This window comes from Phyllostomus discolor, chromosome 4, assembly GCF_004126475.2.
Source record: "Phyllostomus discolor isolate MPI-MPIP mPhyDis1 chromosome 4, mPhyDis1.pri.v3, whole genome shotgun sequence".
NCBI lineage: Eukaryota > Metazoa > Chordata > Mammalia > Chiroptera > Phyllostomidae > Phyllostomus > Phyllostomus discolor.
This window is the reverse complement of record NC_040906.2, coordinates 10454823-10479857: the sequence shown is the minus strand read 5'-3', so window position 1 is coordinate 10479857 and position 25035 is coordinate 10454823. Positions and strand designations below refer to the sequence as shown.

General features: G+C 37.8%; 1 protein-coding gene across 3 annotated transcripts in view; it reads right to left on the bottom strand.

Annotated features, from left to right (window-relative positions):
- Nucleotides 1-24290, bottom strand: part of CUL3 (cullin 3) — an 86886-nt gene extending 62596 nt beyond the window's left edge. The window contains exons 1-2 of one of the 3 annotated variants that reach the window (XM_028511056.2): nucleotides 23784-24290; nucleotides 1918-2115 (exon numbers count right to left, since the gene is read on the bottom strand). In XM_028511056.2, the coding sequence (XP_028366857.1) occupies nucleotides 1918-2115; nucleotides 23784-23849 (264 nt within the window). In that variant the 5' untranslated portion in view covers nucleotides 23850-24290. Of the gene's footprint in view, nucleotides 1-652; nucleotides 780-1917; nucleotides 2116-23783 lie in introns of those variants that run through there. The other 2 variants (XM_036022790.1, XM_028511057.2) reach the window with 2 other exon arrangements.
- Between the last annotated feature and the right edge of the window lie 745 nt (nucleotides 24291-25035).

The window sequence follows — 25035 nt, the reverse complement described above, 5'->3', positions numbered from 1 at the left end:
TTTTTCTCCAATTTGTTCCCAAACCATTTTTGCAACACTATAATCCAATAATCCCCATAAATTATAATATATACACACTTCAAATTCTATCTGAGCGAACATTTCTCTATAATCATGTGACATCTGCAATCCCTGGAATGCCTTCCACACTGTTTACTTATATCCCAAATCTGCCACAGCTCAGTTCAATTTGATCCTTTTGCATAAAATCTTACAGCCCAGGGTAACTTAATTACCACGTATTTATATAACGCCTCACACTGTTATCTAAATGTGTGTATTGTCTCACGCATCACAGTAAAAACAAGCCTAGGAAGGGATAGTAGCATACATCTCTTTATATATCGTACAGCCACTGTACTTTCCTAGAAGGCTGTGCATAGTAGGTACTTAACAAAAACTGCTGATTTGTTTGGAGAACACAATCACCTGCTTTATGATATAATTCCACCTAAGGGAAAAGACTTGCAGAAAGAACAGTAGAAATAAAAAGTGACTATTTTGTAACCACTAGAGTAATAATGATTCATGCAAGAATCATCAATGGATGCTAAAACCATTACATGAAAGTTTCTTGGGGAACAGGATATTTACACAATCTCAAAATATATCTGAACAAATTACTTATGAATTACAAAGGGAAAAAAGGTACCTTTACAGTGGAGAAATCTGGCGAACACCAAGTGATCAAAGTTAACATCACCAATAATGGGATAAACTGACATCATGTGCCTCCTGATGTGATGCACTGAGGACACAACATCACTTATGTATTATTCCTGCCAAAAATGCATAACCTGAAACTAGTCATGAGGAAACAATCAGACAAACCAAAAACTGAGGGACAATCTGCAAAACAACTGACCCATACTCTTCAAAAATGTCAATGTGTTGAAAGACAAAGAAAAGCTGAGGAATTGTGTGCGTGATCCTGGATTGGATCAGAAAACAAACAGCTATAAAGGACATCTCTGCTACACAGCACAAGGGTGAATTTACATGTGGACTGTATTAAATAACAGTATTACAGCAATGTTCAGCTGCCTGGTTTTGAACATTGTTCTTTGGTTAAGGAAGAGAATTTCCTTGTTCTTAGGAGTAACACTCCACAGTATTTGAGGGTAAATAAATCTAAAACTCATTCTCTAATTGTTCAGCAATAATAATATCAATAATAGTAATAACAGGTATCAATAAAAAGATTGGCAAAAATATGGTGAAATGCTAACAAGTGAATCTACAATAAAACAGATCATTATACTATTGGTGCAACTTTTCCATTCTTTCAAAATAAAATAAAAAAAAAATAATAATATAATACCACACAAAAACTCTGAGAAGTTTTTATTTATCTGTGGCATTTACATTTTATCTGACAATCTTAAAGCAAGACATACTTGCACTGGAAGAGTTTGCTCTATAAAACAAATGTTCTAAAAAAAAACAAAACAACTACATCTTTTTGGAACCAAAGAACCATTTTATAATGTTAACAGCCCACCACTCTATTTTTTAAATTCACATTTGTATAGTAAAACTCAGGTAAAATGAATAAAGTCAATTTCAAATGGTGAAAAATCTTAGACAATATTTTTAAAATAATGTTGTTTTAATGTTTTCAACTATACAGAGAAAGTGGAGAAAACTAATATTGGCTGATTAAGCATTTTAAGGAAAAATGATCTATAATTAACATGTTAATAAGCACTTGTAAATTAATGAAAGTTTGCTTCCTTAAAATCTGATTACCTGATTACAAGTTGTGAGTAAGGTTTTGTAATACAACCGATTAATTGACTATTATTTCTATAAGCTTCCTGGAGCCTTTAAAAATAATACTTCTAGTCAAAGTAAAATATGGTATAAAGGATTTTCTAGATTCAATATAATTAGTAACAGTCCTTTAAAGTTGGATACCTTATTTATGAGATGTTCGGTAACAACTTCTCTTAGTCCAGTGTAGAGCTTTTCTCCATGTTTATGCAAAACCATTGTATATGCATTTCTATAGAGCTCCTCAAAACTAAGACCACTGTTATTCTTACGCTGGATTTCTTGAATTGCATTTTTCAGAAGGTCCCAAATGCTGTTTACATATTTTTCATCCATGGTCATCTGTAATATCCAAGAGAGAAAAAGAGACAAAAAAAAAAAAAAAAGAAAAAAAAAAAAGAAAAAAAAAACCAATGGTTGAAATTTGTCTGTATTTGTCCATATAGTAAATATTTTATTTTATGGCTATAATAATAATAAAGCTGTATGATTTATAAGGACATTAACAACCTATTTTAACAGAAATACATTTAAAATAGTTTTCAGATAGAGACAATTTTAAAAAAATCCTTTAAGACCTCCCTCCCTTATCTACAGCAGAACACTCTACTTTAAATAAAACCATAATCCCTAATGTTAATACTTGCTTCAGGTGAAAATGTAAGATGTATTTCCCCTAAGTTTATTTAGTACAACACAAGTTCAGAGATTTCCTTTCTTGAAGATTTACAGAGCTCCTAAGCAAATTAAAGATTGGGGGAAGACCTGCAATTAAAAACAAAACAATATACCAAAACCAAAACCAAAACACACACACAAAAAAACCCCATGTCTTCTCTAAGCTAGCATTCTCACCTTTCCTCCTTTACCAGTTTAGATACCATAATCCATCATTTGTAACTACCTTATATACAACATTGTCACTTTCCTTTCTGGTTCCTCCATCCAAAATACATGCCATCCTAAGCCTCCGCTGCCTGCCTACAGTTCACCGGCACCCATGTAGTTGAAAGTAAATGAACATACACCCATATTTAATCCATCTCAGTTTAAATTCATGGCCTCTAATCGCAAGTGGGCCCTTAGTGCAATGCCACAATTGTACTTTTCTAGTCTACTGACTCAACTCTTCTAGAGGATTTTACACCACCTCCTCCATCCTCACTTTAGGATAATACGTTGCTTCCTGTTCCACTGAGAAGACAGAACAACCTGAAAAGAAAGTGCACAAACTCACCATATCCACTAACCTGGTTGACTGCTTACCAATGTAATCTGCTAGCTCTTGTGTTCAAAATGCCAAGTTCTTATACTCATATTATAGCACAGGGACCAAAAACATAGGCAAAATCTGGGAACTTGTTAGAAATGGAGAATTTCAGACCTCTATCCAGGCCTACAGAACCATCACCTGCATTTTAACAAGAACCCCAGGCAGTATGTATACGAATGATGTTTAACAAGTACTGCTTTAGTTCCATCACAACTCACCTATTCAAGCACCCCTTTGGCAATCTCCCCTCCCAGCACCATCAAATTTTTTCTTCTCTGCTATGTAATTTTCATCTGCATTCAAAATCATCAGTTCCCCATCTTAAAAAACAAATCTTCACAACCCCACATATTTCTCCAGCACCACCTAATTCTCTTTCCCATTTACAGCAAAATCTTGGGGCAAGGGAGGAGAATAACTCTATGTTCACCATCTCCAAGTCCTATTTTTCCCATTATATCTTGAAGCCACTCTAGTAAGGCTTCCATCTCTACCGTTTCACTGGCATTAGTCAAGATCACCAGTGACTTCCACATTGTGAAACTGAATGGGCAAAGTCTCAGTTCTTATCGTACTTTACCTATCTGGCAGCAACTGAAAGAGCTGATCATTCCTCCTGGGAAATGCATTTCTCACTTGCCTTCCAAGCACTAAAATTTTTCTTCTTTCTGTTCTATTGGCTCCTATTTGTCACTCTGCTTGTCACAATCTGTAACCCTAAAGTTCAGGCTCTAAACCTTTTTGTCTATCCACATTGTTTTAAAAAGGTGAAGCTGATCTCATCTATAATCACAGCTTCAAATTAACCTCAAATGTATACATCCTACTTGGCCCTCTCCCCTAACACCAGAGACATATATTCAGCTTCCTACTCAATGTTTCCACTTGAATGCTTGTTATCAAGTCTAAAACAGAAACCCTAATCTTTTCCCCGAAATCTGCTTCTCAAGCAGTCTTCTCCAACTGAGCAAACACCCAATGCATCCTTACATCTGCTAATGCCAAAAAGCTTGTAATCCTCTTTATACCCTTACCTCCTTATAATCCAACAGGAAATTCTGTTGCCTCTACCTTCGAAATGTACCCAGAATCTAAGTCCTCCTCACTAATTACACTACTAGCCTAGTCCAAAGCACCATCATCTCTCAGGTTATTGCCAACAGCCTCCTTACTGGTCTTACTCAACTGAACTTTCTGTTCTTGGCCTATTATCATGGAGCAACCAAACTGACCTGAAAACATAAATCCAATCATGTCACTCATCTGTTCACAACCCACAACGTACTTCTCATTTCACTGGATGCCCTTACACTATCTTACAAAGACTTATTAGATCTGATAGTCTCTGTGACTTCAGCTAGCCCTCCTCCTTGCTCACTCTGCTCCAGCCACGCCAGCTTCTTTGCTATTTCCTGGAATACACCCAACAAGTTCACTTTAAGGTACTTGTATCTGCTAGTCTCTCTGAAATGTTCTTCCCCCAGGTACCTGCATGGCTCATTCACTTATGAACCTCAACTTTGCTCAACTGTCACGTTAAAATGAAGTTTTATAACTGCCCACTCTTTTAAAAATAGCAGCAGCCTCCTACCAGCAACCCTCAAATTCCAACCCCACATTCCTTATTTCTTTCCTTGGACTCCCTCCTGCCAGTCAAATGCCAGCTCCATGAAGGTAGGGATTTCTTCACTGCTGAATCCCTCAGCCACTAAAATCATATCTGGCATGTAACAGGTTACACTTTTTGACTGAATGATTTCCTGCTAATCTCTGACTAAGGAGCTCTTTTTATACCGCCTAAAACCTTCAAGTTCTACATTCACAATCTGGGAAACCCTGCAACAATTACTCATTAGTTTCTCACCTACTTCTGATCTGGATAGAAATTACTGAGCTAGAATTCACTCCAAAGACGACAGAGAAAAAAGTGTTGGAAGAAAAGGATATGCTTATTGTATAGACTGTGGTGATGGTTTTGCAGGTGAATACTTACCTCCAAACTCATCAGGTTGTATACATTACATATGTACAGTTTTTTGTATGCCAGTCACACCTCCACAAAGTGGTAAAAAAAAAAAAGTCCTCTCCAAGCCATGTCCAATGAGTATGAATGTGAAAGAAAAAGGAGGAGGTAGGCAAAACAGTTCTTTCAATCATCCTAGCAATAAAATACCAGCTCAACTATCAATCAAGAGGATTCTTAAGCAGATGACTCAAGCTGAGTCTTATTACTCATATCTTTTCTGGAAGGCTTATAAAAAGAAACTCTTTAGAAAAACAACTTCTTTCCTATTTCTCTAATCTTATTCAATCCCAGGTCCATTGAACTTTTCTGAAATGGCCTCCTATACCTAAACCACTATTTTTTGGTTAGATACATAGGGTGCCATCCATATCAAATATAAATAAAATGTAGCTATTTATAATTTTTCATAAATAAAAATACAAACCCGAATTATCATAATGGGTTCAATACTCCACATACAGTAGTCCTCCTTATCCACAATTTTGCCTTCTATGGTTTCAGTTACCCACAGTCAACTATGGTCCGAAAATACTAAATTAAAAATTTCAGATATAAACAATTCATAGTGTTTAAACTATGTTACCATCTAAACAGCATAAAATCTTGTACCATCCTGCTCTGTCCAGCCCAGGACACAAATCATCCCTCTATCTACCATATCCATGCTATATATATGTTACCTGCCCATCAATCACTTGGCAGCTATTAGATCAACTGTTCCTGTTTCACAGTGCTTGTGTTCAAGTAACGCTTATTTTATTGAAGAATGGCCCCAAAGTGCAAGAGAAGTGATGCTTGCAATTTGGATATGCCAAAGAGAAGATGCAAAGTGCTTTCTTTAAGTGAAAAAGTTAAAGTTCTTAACTTGAAAAAAAATCATATGCTGAGGTTGTGAAGATAGATCTACAATAAAGAATGATTCTTCTAACCATGACATTATGAGGAAGTAAAAAGAAATTTGTGCTAGTTTAGCTGTCATACCTTAAACAGTCACAGTGCACGATAAGCCCTTTGTTAAGATGGAAAAGGACTAAATTTGTGGGTAGAAGACATGAACAAACAGGTTCTGAATGACAGCAGCAAGAAAGCACTGAGCCTATATGAAAACTTTTAGCACAAGTGATTCCCTCCAACAAATGACCATATTCACATAATTTTATTTCATTATATTTTATTATTGTTGTTTGGTACTATTTCATTATTTTATTGTATTATTGTTGTTTGGCACTACCATAATTTCAGGTATCCACTGGGGATATTGGAATTTATCCCATGTATAAGGGGGACTACTATATGTGCATGTGGTTTTAGTTTGCTGACAGAATACGCAGAGGTTATAATAAACCAGACTAAGACACCATCCCTTAATATTAGTTAATTAACTATCTAAAGCAGAATATTCAGAACAATTCAGAGGAGGAGTGTGTGTGTAGACTATAAACTCCAGAGATAACTAAACTGCTAATAGTTGAGCAAAACTTCAAATGGCCTTTTCAAGCTCTACAACTTAAGTTTCCATGAACATTTGCAAGCTAGAAAATATACAAAAATGTCTCTAACCCAGCACAAATTACTGAATTTTTATTAGAGACTAAAGAATTTAAAAAATATAAACCAAGGGGCTTCAGATATTATACAAGTACTCTCACATTAAGATAAAATCATTTCCCACATAAAAGTTGTTTTGTAATCCAGTATCGTATTAATGTTTTCCTCAACATTCCTGACTTACAGAACAGAGCTAGAGCAACAGGACAACAATGTTTCTTCTTGTGATTGCTCAGGTATAAAAATTTTCAAACAAAGGAAAAGAAAATGGAGATTAAATGATTTACTCAAATTACAGAGCTGGGGTTAGAACTCAACATCCCAAAGCTAGTCCATAATCTTGGACTCACTCACATTCCATTGTGCTAACATGGTGAAGTACATCAATCACACTGCCAGTCACTGATTATCTTGGTAAACGTAGAATGGTACAATAGCAGAGAACACAGGTTTTGCTGTCTGAATGGCCTGAATTTGTGTCATGGCTGTTTTAAATTCACAAGCCAGGTGGCCTTGGGCAAATTACTTAACTCCTCCAAGGTTTTATTTCCTCACGTGTAAAGGGGATTTACTAACAGTATCTATCTCAAAGAACTATCATTAAGATTAAATGAGAATGTCAGTCGAGTGAAGCCCAGCCCAGGACATAGTCTAACTCCTCTCACGTTGACTAACAAAAGAACCCAATGATAGAATCTCTTGAACTCTCATCTATGGGCATCAAATGTCAGGAAAAATATAGCTTTTCAAACTTAGCAAATAAATTATGACCTGAAACAAAAACACCTTAAGAGTACAACTACGCTAAATAAATGTAAGTCAGGATAATGTAGTCTTCTTTCAGAAAACAGTATTCCCCTACTTCATGTCTCCTATTCATCCACTGCTATTTAAATCATTTTAATCCTGAGAGTTCTGTGCAGGGCTCTTTTCGCTTTACAATGGGTCCCTATGCCTTTTCATTCACAGTTACAACTATTACTCAAACATCTAGGATTCTAAAATTCACAAGACTAGACTGGTAAGGGATTCTGGAGCCTCCTAACAAAATTTTGCAAATATAACATACATATGTACCCTTTTCTGGGTAGTGGATTCCCAGCTCAGATTTCCCAAGAAATCTGGCCCACATCTGAAGTAAGATAAATTACTGGCTTATAAGTTTAATTGCTCCCAAATCTATACCGCCAGTCCAGATGCTCCCCCTAAAGCCTAAAACTACCTTATTCAACATCTGCAATCAAATGCTCCAGACCAAGGATCAAACTTAGCTTGTCCAAAATCCCTAGTAAATTCACTCCCCACCCAATCTTCCTCCTGTATTCTCAGATTCTGTAGAGGCAACACAACCACGCAGTTAATAACAAGATAGAAGCATAACCCTTAACTTTTCTTTTTTCCTCTCTCTCAACCCCTTCTCATTCATTCGTCAAGTGCTTTAACGTCAGGCCAAATATGTCCCCATTCTTTCACCCTGAATATTAATGCCTTAAAACTTTCATCTAGATCACTGCAAGAGCCTTTCAAACTTCATAAACCCTAATATTCTCCTGGAATCTACCTTCCTCAAAATCACCAGTGAAATAAACATGAGCATCATGAAATAAACATGAGTATCATGCCCATGTTCAAGTAAAACCAATTCTCATCAATGGCAGGGCTGTGGAGGGTATATTTTGAAAGGGAACATAACACTCTTTCAGATCTAGTCTATGCCTACTTCAACCTCATTTTTCACTCACCGCTACATATTTTACATTTATTCCCTAACGACATTAAACCAATGGTAAATCCAGACTGCTGTTACTCCTCCCACCTACCCTCCCATGTCTTTGTTATGACCCCCCAATCCCCCCCCCATCCCCGCCCCCCCCCCCCCCCCCCCCCCCCCCCCGCATTTGATTCTTCACATAGCCTCTGAACACAGCTCAGGTGTCATATTCGCCAGGGATCCTTCTCTGACCTCAAGCAAAGCTAATGATCCCTTCTTAGCTGTTTCAAATACTCAGCTTTTATCTAACATTACATTCCCACTGCTTTATAATATGTTCGTGCATCTTTTTTTGACTAGAGTATGAGATGCTTAAGGGAGTGTACATTTTTCTTCAATGCCATTTAGAAGACCATAAGCAAATGTCTGGTGAATGAATATCATTTCACCTGTGTTATACCAATGCAATTTTAAAAACATGAACATTTGAACTACTAAGCATAATAACGGGGAGATATTTTAATGTGCTTATTTATAGCAATTAATGTAATTTTTAAATAGTCAAACGTGTTCTTTGAAATGAAGTATAATAATGTGCAAGCAACAAACTCAAATTTTGGATATGAAGTAGTATTTTCACATTTTCCATTCATGTAACTAAATATCTCACAAGTTTGCTTAATCTTGAATTTTATTAATAAGTTTTAACTGGGAGGAAACCAGTGAGCGGAAAAGACGATTAAAGAGAAGACCCATTAAGCTACAATGTTCCCCGAAATTAAACAAGTCCAAAAACAAAAGAAACTAGCTTCAAGTGCAAATTCCTACATACACATGCTTTTGTCTTGGCATCACTGAACATGCCAACAACTGTGGCAAAATAATTATGCTAATAATAAACTTTAATTTCTCACTCACTCATCCTTGATACAGAACACATTAGCTGTCACAAAATTCAAAGGCCCTAGTTTTATGTACATTTTTTTACAAAAGAGTGATAATATGCTTACTTTAAATTATGTAAGGAGGATTTAATTCCATTTGATGAAACTGAGTTAGACTGCAATAACTGCAAACATAGGAAGGGGCCTCGTAACAGTACTTCAGCAAAACAATAAAATGATAAAATGCATACACATATACACACATTTAATATTTGTTCATTGTTAGGTGTATACAATATCTGTCCCTAAAAAGCTCAAGTTACAAAGTGATCAGCAAGCAAAGTAAAAGAAGGAAAAGAAGTAAAAGCCCCCTTTTAAAGGAAAGCTGTAATTTAGTATTCTTAAATTCTTAAGATTTAGTAAGCCTTTTAAAAAAACAAATCAAGACTTTAATTTTAAAACGGGACCTTCTCCCCCTTACCTTTCCCCAATCCAAGATTAAAATTCCCTCATTAGAAAGTACCAATAACAAAAATAATGCTAATCGTCTTTATTTTCTTTCATAAACATCTCTGATTTTTCACCTACATTACTTCAAATGATATACAAACATAACCTCCAAAATGCCTGAATTTGAAAGGATCTAAGTGTCTTATCTACTTACACATCTTGAAGTTGAGGTAACTTAGTTTCTAAGAGTTGGAGAGAATTTACAGCACGAGCCAATTAAAACTATAATGAAGGGAACTGTATTCTTCACATTCACTATGTACAAAAGACAAGAAGTCTTTAGTCCCCTGTGAATAATTTTCTACAAGAAATTCAGAACAGGGTGGGTGGGGGAAAAGGGTGAGAATTTGAAATTCCAAGCAATTCAGAATGACACTGCTAGCAAAAAAACAAGGAAAAATGCTTAATCTTAATTTTAAGCTTCAGCCTCAAAAAAAGTTGCTTTGGTACAAATATCCGAGGAATGGCAGTGTTCTAGTCAGACACAACTAAGGCATAAATTATGAAAAGGAAGCTCCCTCCCAAAGTTGTAAGCACCTCAGAGTGATATAAAGTCTCTCTTCTTTTATTTTATTGTACCCTTTATACTACATGGCACAATGACTAGATAATATTCAAAAATATGGCTTAAATGCAGTCTAGTTATTGCTAGTGATGATTAATCTTACTTGATGACCAATGACCATGTAATAATTTATGACATCTGCAATAATGCTATTTACCCATCCATTAATCTTTAAGCAACCTGAACCAGCAAAAATATAGCCAAAGATGCAAGTTTTGAGGATAACAGTCCAGTGGAAAACATTCAGACTTTGGACAAGTTATTTAACTTTCCAGACTTCACTTTCCTCATCTGCTTAGGGAAGGAGGAATGGGAGAAGATGGTGTATTGCGGGGCAATTAAGTTTGTGAAAACATTTGGCACACAGCACTTGCTCAATAAATGTTTCTTTACTACACAGAAAAGACATATATTGTCTTAAAGATTCAACCTAAATGTAAAGTTAAGACTACTGATGTTTGGCTGACTGGTTTCTCTTTAGTTCCAGCGGACACCCGATGGAAGTAGAACTGGGCTGCCAAAAGTAGTAACTGACATTAAGGAAAGAGAAAAAAAGTTTATCAATTAGAAAAGGACAGTAGTCTCAGACAATAATTCTGTGAAATCACAAACTAAGTCTGATCTACACTTAGATGGCCTCAGCATTATTAAATTATATAAGAGTAACATGACGAGAAAGCCAAATCATCAACAGAAGGTTCAATTACAACCTACATTTCAGATCTCAACGTGAGTAAGCTGTTCAAAAATCAATTTGAAAACTTTGAACAATTTATTTTCAAGGACACAAGTAAAGCTTCCAGACTAGCCTATTAAAATCTATTTAAATCACAAGTGACTTAAGTTCAAACAATACAGTATTATTTCAACTATCTCTATGAATTACTTTCGCATTTATTGAAAAACGTGTGTAACATTTCAGTCTGATGATGACCACAAAAAATAAGATGCAATCCTAAGTGGTATTCCTCACTAAGGCAACAAGCTTGTCACTATTCTCTGTTGATGTTAAACACGTGTTACTTGGCACCCTGAAACACATTTTATCCAGAGACTACACTGTATTCACCTTGACTGAAACTCTTCAAACATTATAATCAGAGATCCTCTCTATTAAGACAAATTATTACATCTATAAGATCAACACTTTAAAATAATAAAAACATTTGCTATATTTCCCAACATGCTATTAAATACCAAACACTATTTAGGATCCTGTGTATAAAATTGCTTTTTAAACATTCACCTGGAAAACAAATAATAGAAAAGCAGGACTTGAATTTTGAGTGAAATTTCAAAGCAGTAGTAATGTTACAGGGAAAAAGACTTAAAATGTACATGCATGTTTGAATTCCATACTTTTATCCTATAATCTAAAAGTATTGATTTTAATCAAAAGTGAAAATACTGTCTTCTCTCTAGCTTAAGTCACTAAGTTTTTTTTTTTTAATGGGTAAAACAGTTTTTCTAAAACTATGATAATGTGTAAAAGCTCTATAAACTGTAAGGCACCTAATAACAAATTAGTTTACACTAGAACCAACTACACACAATGCAAAGGAAGAGATAAAAACATGTGAAACAGTATAAACTGCCAGTTAGCTTTGTCTTTTACTTGAAGGAACATAACCATAACCACTGTGGAAAGACAGCAAAAGGCCTATAATAGAAAATTATTACTAATACACGAGGTCTGTCCAGAAAAAGTCCAGCCACTGTTAATATAACTAGAATGGTTTGTGCAACATCTGTGTAACCTGGCAGCCAGGGAGACTGTGCTGGAATGCACATGGGTGAACAATGACTTCACTGTAGCAGTCAGTGGGGGCGGTAGACGCCTTTGAGTGAGTATGTGTACTGTGTGGCCATCGCATTCAAAAATGAGTGAATACAGCAACAATTCTGCATCCAATTTTGTGTTAAACTTGAACATTCCTCTGTGGAAACTATTCGGATGATTCAGAAGGCTTTCCCAGAAAATGCAATGAGTGGAGTGCAAATAAAAGTGTGACACAAACACTTTAAAGATGGTCAAGAATCTGTTGAAAATGATCCACATTCTGGAAGGCCTGCAACAAGCAGAACCCCTGAGAATGTTGAATGTATACGGGGTGCAATCAAAAAAGATTGGTGACTGACAGTGTAAGAACTACAAGCTGATCTGGAGATTCTAAAAACTACTGTTATCAGAGATTTTGACGCAGGATCCTGGCATGAAATGTGTCCTGACAAAATTCATTTTGAAGTTTCTGCATGCTGCAGTTGCTAATGAATTAATTTAAACTGATACCAATGAATATGGTTTCCTCAAGAAAGTCATAACCAGAGATGAATCATCTACTGCTATGATCAGGAAACAAAGGCCCAGTCGTCCCAATGGAAGTCACCTGGTTCTCCACACCTGAAAAAGGCATAGCAAAGTCGCAGCAAGATCAAAACCATGTTAACTGTGTTTTTTGATTGGGAAGGTATGGTCCATCACAAGTATACTCCTTCAGGCCAAAAAATAAGGAGTACTATACCTCAGTGTTCTTGTCAGTAGAGAAATGCAATGCAACAAAATGGCCACAGCTATGGGCAACTGGTAACTGGCAACTTCATCGCCACAACATGCCCACTCATACATCACGTCTCATGCAGACTTTTTTTTACGAAACATCAAATCACCCACGAGACTCACAGCTCCCCCCTTACAGCCCAGACTTTGTGTTCTTTGCCTTCTAGCTTTTCTCAAACTTATGACTAAAATCAAAATCACCCTTGAAAGGGAAGGTATTTCAGACTGTTGATGAGATTCAGGAAAATACGATGGGGCAGCTGATGGCGATTCCAACAAAGGATTTTGCCGAGTGTTTTGAACAGTGAAAGAGATGCTCGAAGAACTGTGTCTGAGTACCCAAGGCACCTACTTTGAAGGGGGCTGAGGCATCCATGTCCCATGTACAATGTTTCTTGCATCTTCCTTAATAAATGTCTCTTTTTCATAATGCATGGCTGGATACTTTCTAGACAAACTTCATGGTATCAAATCTGCTCAAAACTTCTCTAAACCTGTCAATCACACAGAAAGATGTAGAAGACGTAGCTAACTTCCCCACTGCTTCATACTAGAATTTAACCATCATCACTGAAATACACCATTTATACTTTAAAGGAAATTGTTAAGGATGAAACAGGTAAGTGACTTCTGCAACATCACAGAAAATGTTTTAGGCCATAGATCACACCAGCATTCTATTCCCAGACTTATGTATAAGTACAATGCCTTCACTAAAATTTTTAGAGTTCAAAATGAGCCTAAAACAACCCCAAAGTAAAATCTCTCCATCTTACAAATGAGGAAAGCCGTGGCTAAGAGACTTATCCACGATTACACAGCTAGTTAGAGCAATGAAGGAAACCAAGTGTTCTAAGCTAAGAGTGTGTCCCTTATACTATGTCAACTTAAGTCACTTGGGTGCTCAATGTTAAAACACTAAATGACTACAGCCAAATGCTTATTTCAGTTCAGTCTAGAGAAAAATGCTTTCAACTGGAAATCATGCTTCTAAATCATGGTTCCTCCATGAAGTCCTCTCTAGTTCTCTATTGCTAATCTAGTAAATAAAATTAGAACAGATTCTCTCTAAAGTCCCATACAGCTCTTAAAAAGTAAAATACGAATACAAACAGCAAGTAAGTCACTTGTGTATTTGGCTAGTAATAGCATTCATCCAAAAAATATACCTTTTTCATGCCTTCTTTGCATACACCAAGAGGAAAAGTGAATTAGTTAAAAATATCTGATCTTTGTGCTTCAGCATTCATTTTACTGTTTATGTTTAACCCAATTCTTATTACATTCTCAAAGACAAAAATGTTAAAGATTATATTAAAGTATGTATACATAATAATAACTTCAAGGATCCACTTTTTTCTAAACATATACTTAACAAAACAAGTTTATATTAACAAAGGAAGTTAAAAATATGTGCTATGAGCCTTATAATTTGAAAAGGAAAGTGTTAACTCATAAATATGACAACTAGCCTGTGTTTCTTATAGGTTGTAATTGTGTCTAAAGTCAATACACACTAGGGTCTCTTTAAGCAATTTATATATTCTAATTTCACTGTATATTTTGACTGATCCAAAGTTTTTATAATATTTATTCTTATAAGTGGTACATTTACGTTGAATCTAGTGAAGCTTAAGCTTGCACCAAAAAAAAAAAAAAAAAAAAAAAAAAGCTCCTTCCAAGGCCCAGGACTTATTTTTGATTTCTTTTCATAGAGAGTACTGCATTGTACAAGCTTTAGAGCACCCCAAATCTGCCCCTGGCTAATAATTTAAATGGAAACCTTAGAATTAATTTCCTAGTACATTCATATTAAGAAAGTAAATATTTGAGAATCTAGCAAATTCTTAACAGAATATAATTAGGTGGTGTGGTTTCATGGAAAGAACACAAATTTTTGAGTCAGACATAGCTGGGACTGAATCCCAGCTCTGTTCTTTCCTAGGTGTAAATGTATTCGATTATACTAGGTCTCTGAGTCCCAGATAGATTTAATAACAGAAGTAATAACATCTCAAGATTGTTGTGAGGATTTGAGATTATAGTTCAAAGTACCTAAAACAAAGCCTAACACAAAGCAGACACACAAAACACTGTGGCTATTCATCTTATAAAGAAACTTCTCACATACTATTAATAAATTGGAAATAAATAAGGAAAACGAATTTTTCATGACTACTTTCAAGAGCACAGGGTAAATACAAGAAGCTAAGTGCTGCTCAGTTAAGAGCTGCTTTAGATAAGAATGACTAACAATCAGTATATTAAAAGTATTCCTTTTAGCAGTGATGGCTTGCTTTTGGAAAAGGTACCTCTAAAAAATGTTGTATTTTTAAAGTAGGTAAAGATATTCTTTGAAGTCTTTATTCTTTTGCTTACCAGTAGCCCTTCCTCATTTAAAAAGCAAATTTGGAGCCATTCCTTTCTCAATGATTACAAGCACTAAATGAATGAAAAGTCAAATGAAGAAGTTTTACTCAGTTACATTTTCAACTTTAAAACTGACTTAAGAAAAAGACGTAATGCTTTCTAGTAGTAAAAGCTCTGGATTAGGAGTTAAGGCAACTATCAACCTGTGCAAATAGGACTCTCCTCAATTTGAAAAAGGCTTAACTAATGACTGATGATTTTAAAGCAATGGTTCAACAACTTACACATATGGCAACACAGGACCTGCTCTAAATATCAGAGAGGGAGATTTGTGAAGATATTTAACTTCGCTCTTCCTGGGTCTGTCCCAAATGAAACACATTACTTTTCTTTTAACTTTATTTTTATTGTTTATACTCTTACAGATGTGGTCCCTGTCCACCACTCCCCACCCTGTCCATCACCACATTGTTGTCTGTGTCTATGGGTTATGCATCTATGTTATTTGGTTACATATTAATTTTAGTTGAAAATTCTGACTTTAGGGTTCGAAAATTCTTGTAACTGTCTCAGTGATGCCATTGTTTATTGGAAAGCACTTCCTGACATTATGTCTTTTAATTGTCACAATTAATCCACAAAAAAGATTATTATAGTTCCCATCTTAAAGATAAGAAACAAACTAGAGTCTATTAGTTCGTTCATTTGGCATTGTCGGGACACTACTGTGCCGCACTGACAAAGGTCAATACAAAGAGACTTGATGCCTCCTCTAAAGAAAACTGTGTTCTAGTAAAGGACAGACTATTCTCTGAAGGCTCTTGGCTATTAAGACAGGTAACATGGTAGTCACAAGACAACGGGAAAAAAGCATCTTCCTTCTCGGAGACCTGAGAGGAGGAGTTGAGAATGAGCAAAGATACTAGTTAAAGGACACAACTTTGAAAGGGAAAAAAGTTGAAGAACTTACACAAGCTACCATTAGTTTTCACAATGAAGCAGTACTTAAATTTTCTGAAGAACAGTAAGGGAATTTTCAATAAAGAACTTAAGGGCAGTGATTAAAGTCTGGAATAATTCATGCAGCAAAGGAGAGAATGAGCTTACAAGGACACAAAAAAACTGCCCAAAGGCACTGAGAGTCCAGCTAAGTTAGAGACCACTGAATATTGCAACTTCCAAGAGGGGTGTAAAATAGCGTAAAAAATACAAGCAGCGAAGGCAGACAGGTGGAATGATCCAAGATGCTTTCTGCTGGTAGTTCTGACCTTGCTGTGAGAAGGTAGCAGGAAATAAGGGGCAACTAGTAGCATTCAATGGGAGAAGGGAAAGGAGTCTTCTCGAGATCCAAAAGGACATTAATGTGCGAAGGAAACAACACGACAGAATAATTAAATAATAATCACAGCATGCATTTATTTATAACACTTGCTACGTGCCAGGCATTACTGTAAGAGCTTTACATGTATCAATTAACTATTTTTACAACAATCTTATGAGGTAGGTCCTATTGTTTTTCCTTTTTACAAAAGAGGAAACTGGCAGAGGTTAAATGATTTGCTTAAACCCTACATCTAATAAATAGAAGAGCTAAGATACAAGGCAATATTGGAGTTTAAGATTTCTAAAGTAGTGGGATGACAACCTCCAAGACAGTGTGAAGATAACAAACATAGAAGAAGCCAGGTCTATTTGATCATCACTCTATATCTAGCACCTGATCCCTAGTAAAACATACAATAAATGTATTTTAAATCAAATAAATGAATGACTATGCCCACATGCATTGGATAAAGTCAAGATTTAAACTTGAAAGGATGTCCGTAAAGAAGGTATTAAAGTCTTCAATGACTGAGGGAGCACAGGTAAGAAGTTAGAACAGGGTTGTAAGAAGGATTCAAAAGAATAGTTCACAAGGGCCTAAACCACAAAAGAGAATGATGGATGTGGCAGTAAATGGCACCTGGGCCCAGTGATTCAAGGATTATACAGAAAAGAAGCACCTCAATTCAAGAAAATAAGCCCTTATCCTCAGGGCAAACCAAGGTTTCAGATGAAAAGGCTAAGAATTCCAAGAACAGGATGAGGATATGGACGAGTAAAGTAGGGGATCTGAGTGCACAGGTGAACAGGCTGGGAGGAAGCAGTCAAGGCATGAAATGTAAAGGACCACAGAAAAGACTGACCAGAGATTATGTCTTCTGACACTCAATCCGATGCTGCCAATGCATCATACTACCTTACTTTGTCATTATTGTTTCAGGAGACTAGGCTGCTTGCACTGACTTACCAAATTAATCGATTATTATGGTTTGGCTTAAAGAAGTAGTTTCGCATTTAATTAATTGCTAGTAACCACTCACACTGCGTCTAACATTATGCTAAGTGCTCTGTGGTTCAAAAGGGCGTCTGGTATAAGCTCTGGGCAGGGACCACAACCTAGTTCATAAGTGAAACAAAAAAAGGAGGGTAGGGGAGAAAGGGAGGAAAAACTAGGAGGAAATTTTTTAAAGTATATAAAAACTTAACGTAAATATTAGAATGTTCATACCAAATGAGTGTTTACTCCAATAAAGTTATGTCCTTACTCCAATGATTATGTGAGACTACTCATTATCCGAACTTCTCTTTTGAATCTATCTCCCAAGAGCCAGCAGCATTCTTCTGAAGTGCCCCAGGGGTAACCAACCTATATCCTTTGAGACTAATTTCTTAGTGTCGTTCACAAATTGTGCAGGCTTTTCAAAATGCAAGTTCTCAAAACTGTACCAAAAATGATAGCATCACTAAAATAAATGTATAGTATCCTCATATTTTAGTATTTAAACTGTGGCATAATCATGGCTACATGCTGATATAGCAATAGCTAACTGTACTAGGTACTGTTCTAATGCTTTATTTTCTTTACCTCACAACAACCCTGTAAGGTAGATACTACTAGTATTTACATTTTGCAGAGGAGAAAACCAGGCTACAAGTGGTTAAGTAACTTGTTAAATATAACACAGCTAGCAAGAGGAGGAGCTGACATTCAAACCCTGGCAGCCCAGAGCCCACACTCATATGCTCAGTCTCTGGACTTTTCAGGCATATTCCTTTGTTGTGTATAATGCGCACCCATGGCTTTAGTGCCACCCATGTGTAACGTGCATCTTTTTGTACCACCTATATACAACCTTATTTCTCCCTCAAAAGTCTGGGCAAAAAAGTGTACATTATACTCAACAAAATACAGTACATATGTTGAATACATTAGTGTAAAAATAAATGAAAATTCCCTACAGACTTTCCACAGTTTTATTCTTACAAGTAGAGAAATACAAACTAAAACATTATTTTTTAAACCTATGACATTAAAAGTATATGTTGACTAAGACACTGCTACACAAAATGACACAATCTTGAGAGGTATAATTAATTCTAAAGAGCATCACTTTAGAGCCAGACAGTCTGGGTTAGAATCCCAGTTCTGCCACTTAAAATTACAGTGGTCTTAAGCAAATTACTTAACCTCTCAAGGCCTTGTTTGTAAAACAGGTGAGAATAGTAGTATTCTATAGAGTTGTGCAAATTAAATGAGTTTATATATGCAAAGCAAAGAGAACAATGCAAGCACATGACAGCATTCAGTGAGTGTTAGCTATTATTATTACTACCTTTCTGTCAATTTGGTAATACATATCAATTATGGTCAGCCTAGTAATTCCATAATCATAAATGAGCTCAAATATTTATATGCCTAGTCACAGCTACATTATTTATAACAGAGTAAATATGGATTCACTGGAATTAATCAAAATACCTGGCAGTAAGGAAATGATTAAGCACAATGAGGTGCTATAGAGTACTGCAGTCATCAAAAATCATGCTTTCAATATATTTAACATGAAAATGTATGTGTGGTAGGGTATATTTTTTAAAGGCAGTATGTAAAATGATATTGTACCTCACTTTTACTGTGTGTTCACATGTGCATGACGGATTAAAAGGAAACACATCAAAATGTTACAATCCCTATAGTGTTACAGGTAATTTTTATTTCCTTATTTATAATTTAGATATTTATTAAGTTTTCTATTATGAGTATGCATCATTTTTATAATTAGAAAAGGGCTAAAATGAATTCATTGTTTTGACATTATGATTGAACAGTTTTCACAATATACTGATAGGCACTAACTGTAATTCATATTTCATCTCAGTGACTTGTTCTTACTAGTAACACCTTTACTTTTTTTGTTGATTTTACAATGGACAAACTATTCTGAGTTGCATTATTTAAAACTACAAATCGTCCAGCAAGTTTTATAAAAATCTAACAAAACTGCTAAAGAACATTAAGATAATCCTGAATGACAGTAAGAGCAAAGAACTATCTCTAAGGTCTCCTAATTTATAACACAAAGGGAAGCCATACTACTTGATCTAGTCCTAATTACAAAATCTTCCTAAACTAGACAAAAGGCGGTTACTTAATGAATGAATGATATATATACAAATAAATGAAGCCTTCTCTATTTTGTTTGAATGAATCATCCTTGTAGCCAATGCAGAATTTAAAAGGACAAATTCTCGCTGTTATATTCTATACTACCAAAAATAGTTTCAAATTCAATATTGGCACTAATAATGTTCCAGGTTCCTCTGAACTGTTATCTAGGATGGTAATACAAAATAAGCACTTTATGGATAATTTATACTTTTATTTTTCAACTTCTTACAGCTACACTACAGCTGGCTGTCCTAAAACTATTAAAAAGAATCAGTCTAAGTATAAGCAACCCTTTAATGAATCTGTTACACTTTACTCCAGAATTTCTCTTAAGGAAATACTAGAGCATGAAAAACAAACTTAACAGTTAATTCCCCACCTTGTGTGATTTGCAAAAACTACTATTATTCAGGTTTCCTGTATGTAGAGCCCAGGTAGTTCTAGACAATTACTTTCCCTAAGAGAAACCCAGTATGAAGATCAAAGCTGTTCCCCCAAATCTGGCAAATGTTAGGTAGCTAGGAAAAACAAAAACATTAACTGCCCTCATTTGTTGTTAAAAGTTCTTATGCCCTTACATATATCAAAAATAATCTTAAAACTTAATCTCTTACTAATGTCAGTCACTTTGTGGGTTCCACCTAACAGTAACCTCCACATCATCCCCTGTCCAAGCCACACAGGTAGAGCTCTGGTAAACTCATCTAGAATGATGGAACAGACGTCACAATCAGAGATTCTTTATCATGATTAGCATGCTTCTACAGACTAGCAACTGAAGCCATTTCCAGATCACACTCTAAAGACAAGTCACTTTCAAAATGTCTTAAACTCTGATGGCTAAGCCAATTAAGGCAAACTGAAGGACAGGCCAGCATTTCGATTCAAATATATCCCCTCCAATCCAACCAACTTCTCAAGCTCATGCGGACAAAGCCCTGGACAGTACAGATGATGAGGAATGGCTTTTCAGAGATAAGAACAGAAGGTTCATCTGACAGCAAATAATCCTACATAGTGGAACAAAAGCTCAGGAGTGAGACACATGGCAACAGCAAGGAAAGAAGAGCAGGAACTTCTGGTGGGCAGCATTTTTTTGGCCCAAATCCATAGTTTCCAGGAGTTTGGCAACTACAACCTCCTTCCTTGAAAAAGTTTTGTAGCCCTTGCTGCCACTTTGGGTATCCAAAAAACCCAAAAAGATGTTAAATGACATATTTTGAACACTGCAGGAAAGCTTAAAAACTGGAATAAACTTTCCTTTATCAACAATTTATAAATATAAAAAGTTCCTTATTGTTATCCACCTTAAAAAGAACCAATTTCTCTTGAAATCTTATGAAAAGATCTAGTTAAAATGTAAATTGCACATAAAACTGGATGGTGTAACTTCTATTTTTGTGACCAATGATGAAAGCACACTTAAAATATGCATTCAAAATACTAAAAAGAACCTGATTCTACTGACAGGCCTCTATCAGGAATAGGCTTAGGCGACTATAAAGGATCTTGTTAGTTCACTTACCACTCCTTTGCAATGAAAACAAAACAATCCCCCAACATATTTTTATACATTTTACTCATCAATTTTATAAAACAGAATCTGAAATGAGTACTTCAGACTTCTGGTTAAACTATAATTTCCCTTAAATTACAGTAACTATATGTCCAAATGGTAATGTAAAATACAGCATTTGTATGTACATAGGTATACACATAAACAATATTTTTTCTTTATGGAAGACTGCATATTTACTACTTCTAACTAGCAATCTATGCAGACTATAGTTATGCAAAAATTACTGACCTGGACGAAAAATTTTAAATGCCTGTAAGTACTCATTTACCAATGAGAAATACTATACCACTGAGGCATATCTCTATCTTAATAAAGGCTCAAGGAACTGTGACTTTAAAATTTATATATTAAAAAACTATAATGGTTCTTGTCATTGGGAACTAGTTATGAATGATGTTAATAATTATGAAGGAATAATGAAAAAAATCTATGGTTTTTTAAAAAATTAGCAGACATTAACTACTGAATATTGAACACTAGTCATAAATTCCATTAAAGGATTTTAAAAAACTTAGAGGGCAACAAACTAGAGACAGGATCCAAATCAGCTCATAACCATAATGCTACTTAAAAAAAAAATCTGTTTCAGTACTATCATATATTATACTCTCCAACTAAAGGAATAATGAAATTTTCTCCCAACAATTCAACATCCAGAAACAGCAATCCTGGTCTTTCAAGCTACATTGATATATCCCAAGTCCTTAGAACAGTGCCTGAAACATAGCACTCAGCATCTCTTGAATGAATGAAAAAATGAGAGAACAGGCAGGAACAAGCAAAGCTATAGACCAAAGAGTTGACACTACATAGGTTAATCAGAATGTTGAGTGAGTTGATGTCAAACGTGAGCTATCCCACATTTCAGCAATAATCGGAGGTAGAAGAACTCGGACTCTAAGAGCAGCAAACTTTTCCTAGAAAACTTGTATAATAATATTACTTAAAATACTAAATAATTCTAAACTCTGCTAAAAAATGGTCAGCACTGGTTTAGTAGGAAAACGTTACTCACAAATTCATCAACATAGTTCACCGTTCAATTCCATGCTCTTTTGTCAACATTTCTCACTTTGTAGTTTCTCACATTTACTTAGAAAAAAACTTCAAATATTGAAGAATCCCTTCAAAACACTTAATTCCCCTGAGTATATCCCACATATGTACAGAGAGCAGGAAGTCTCCACACACTGACATTAGTACATATTTATTATTACAATTTCGGAAGTCTGAATCAGGTGTATTCTTTTAAATTTTAAGAATTCAGAGAGGTCAAGTTCTTTGGGTGACTTTCTTACTCAACTATGACAATTATATTATTAATAACGTCTTTCCCGGCTGAAAACTCCACTTTAGAAAACTCACACTTTAAAAAGTGAGTACAAAGCCCCTTTCTCCTCCCCATAAGATGTGTATGATTCTTAGAAAGGAAACCCCAAGATCTTTCTCTAGTTTTCCTGTTTTAAAATCTTCTGTTCAATTGTTAGTTTGTCTACCTTGATATATACGTGTTACTGTAGCGATAAGAACAAGTATGTCCATCGCTCTGTTACAACAGAACATTTTAAGTGCTTGCCATTGACTACCTGAATCAGATGGAGCATCCAAAGTTACACCCTATATATACTGAACACCACAAGTGGACTCCTCAACGTAAGGCTAAAAAGAGAAAGTTTCTAAGCAGCGTATGTTTGCAGTCTGTCACTAAACCCTACGGAGGAAAGCAACCCAGGGCAGTGACTACTCATTCTTTTGGGCTTCCAGGGCTAAGAAATGGAGAACTAATTGTCCAATTTGTTCCTGCTTGCTTCTCCTGACCCTCCTACGGGAGAGGAGGCAATTCCTGCACAAGAGTTTGTAAAGTGCTTTGGAAGCTTGTGTATGAAAGACGCTGTGAATGCACCTGAGGTTATCAGTGTGTCACTACTGAGCGTTACGAGGAACCACTGTCCCTGCGTCGGGGGTAGGCTGATAGCACAACGCTTCCTGAGGACTGGGGGAGGACTGGGGGACAGTCCCCTTCATCGCCGTTAAGGTTCGGATGGCCGTCTTTCAGGCTGGGTTATTTTGTGAAACCACAGCGAACCCACACGTGAAAAGTTACACACAGACCGCATACAAGGAGAACTTCAACTGTCCCCATCCTCGCAGGTCTGGGGGTCCTAGGAACTGAGAGGTGAGAAGAACACTAGCGGTTGGGGCTACAGCCCTGTGGGAAAGGTGCAAGGACCGGCCAAGGGGTCCCGGCCACAACTGACGCCCGCGGGGCGGCTGAAACAGTTCCGGGCGGGGGCGCGGTGCCGGGCGCGGGGAACCGCCAGGCCCCGGAGGGCGGCCGCGCAGGGGTGCCGGGAAGGCTCGCGCCCCGCGGCCGGCGGCGTGGGGGAGGGGAGACAGGGCCTGCGGCCTGTTAAGGGAGTTCAGCCCGGGCCTCGCGTGCGGCTCTCCGCCGGGCCCCCCGGCCCCGGGGTCCCGGGTACCGAGTAGAGACTCACCGGAAAGGCCCGGATCCGCATTTTGGTGTCCTTCCGGCTGCCCGTTCCTTTGCTCAGATTCGACATGGTGCCCGCACCCTCCCGGCCGCGGCTGTGGGTCGCTCTCCGAGGCGCCGGTGTCACATTTAAGGCGGACGGGCAGGAGAGGGGCGACGCTGGGGGCGGCGGCGCGGCCCCCGGGCTAGGCTGGGGAGCTGGCCGGCCCCTGGGCGGCCGCGGTGGGGGCGGCGGCAGCTGAAGCTCCGGCGTCTGAGGCTCGGTTGGGGGTACTGCGCTGGCGCGGCTGCTCCGCGGGGTCCCCCTCACGTCCGACTCGGCTCCCTTTATCGCGCTCCTCCGCGATGGCGGCGGCGGCGGCGACGGACAAACATCTCACTGCGCAAGCCGAACGTCCTCCTCCTCCTTCTCCTCCTCCGCCTCAGCGAGACGAGATCCGGCCCAGAGGGTGGAGGGGGTGGAGGGAGGGAGGAGAGCCGGAGAGCGGAGAGACTGGGGGGAGGGAGGTGGGAGGACGGGAGGAGGCGGCGGACGGCCGCCGCGTTGGGGCAGGGACGCTCAAATCTCGCGAGAAGAGGACTAGCGCGCTGCCCTAGGTGAGGCGGGGCGAAGGCGGGGAGCGGGGTGGGGGGGGGGAGTGGGGAGTGGGGAAAGTGGGAGGGACCAGCGGGGCGGGGAAGGGGGCGGGGCTGAGGGCGGGAGGAGTAAATTGCCTTTTTGAAAGGGGAGCGTCGTAGACGGGGTACTGGACGGAGGTAGTTGCTGATTGGTGGAGCATGGAGCGGGTCTTGGTCACGTGGACACAGTGGGCGGGTAAAGTTTCGGGAGCCCGTGCCGGACCGTAGTGGGCTGGGTCCGGCTGAGCTGGGCCTGGGCGGGGGCTGGGGCTGGGGCTGGGGCGGGGATTGGGGCGGGGATTGGGGCGGGGTTTGGGGCGGGAGGGTAGTCTCTGGAGGATCGTGGGATACAAGGTGAATAACTACGTCCTGGAACTGGTTCCTGTGTTTTTCTAGGGCATGTGGACTAGGGATGGATCTTGAGCAGAAGCCAGCAAGTTGAAAAAGAAGAGTTTGCAGGAGTCACCTGCAGCGTCAAATTAGGGTCCTGTATGGGTAACCAGGTATTCAGATTGGATGTGCACACCCCAACTGCAGGACTGAGGGGTGGAGACGCAAAATTTCCTTCAACTGCAGAAGCTCCAGGGCCTCTTCAATCGCTGATGCTCTCTGAGGGACCCAGGACTTTTTAGTTTTAA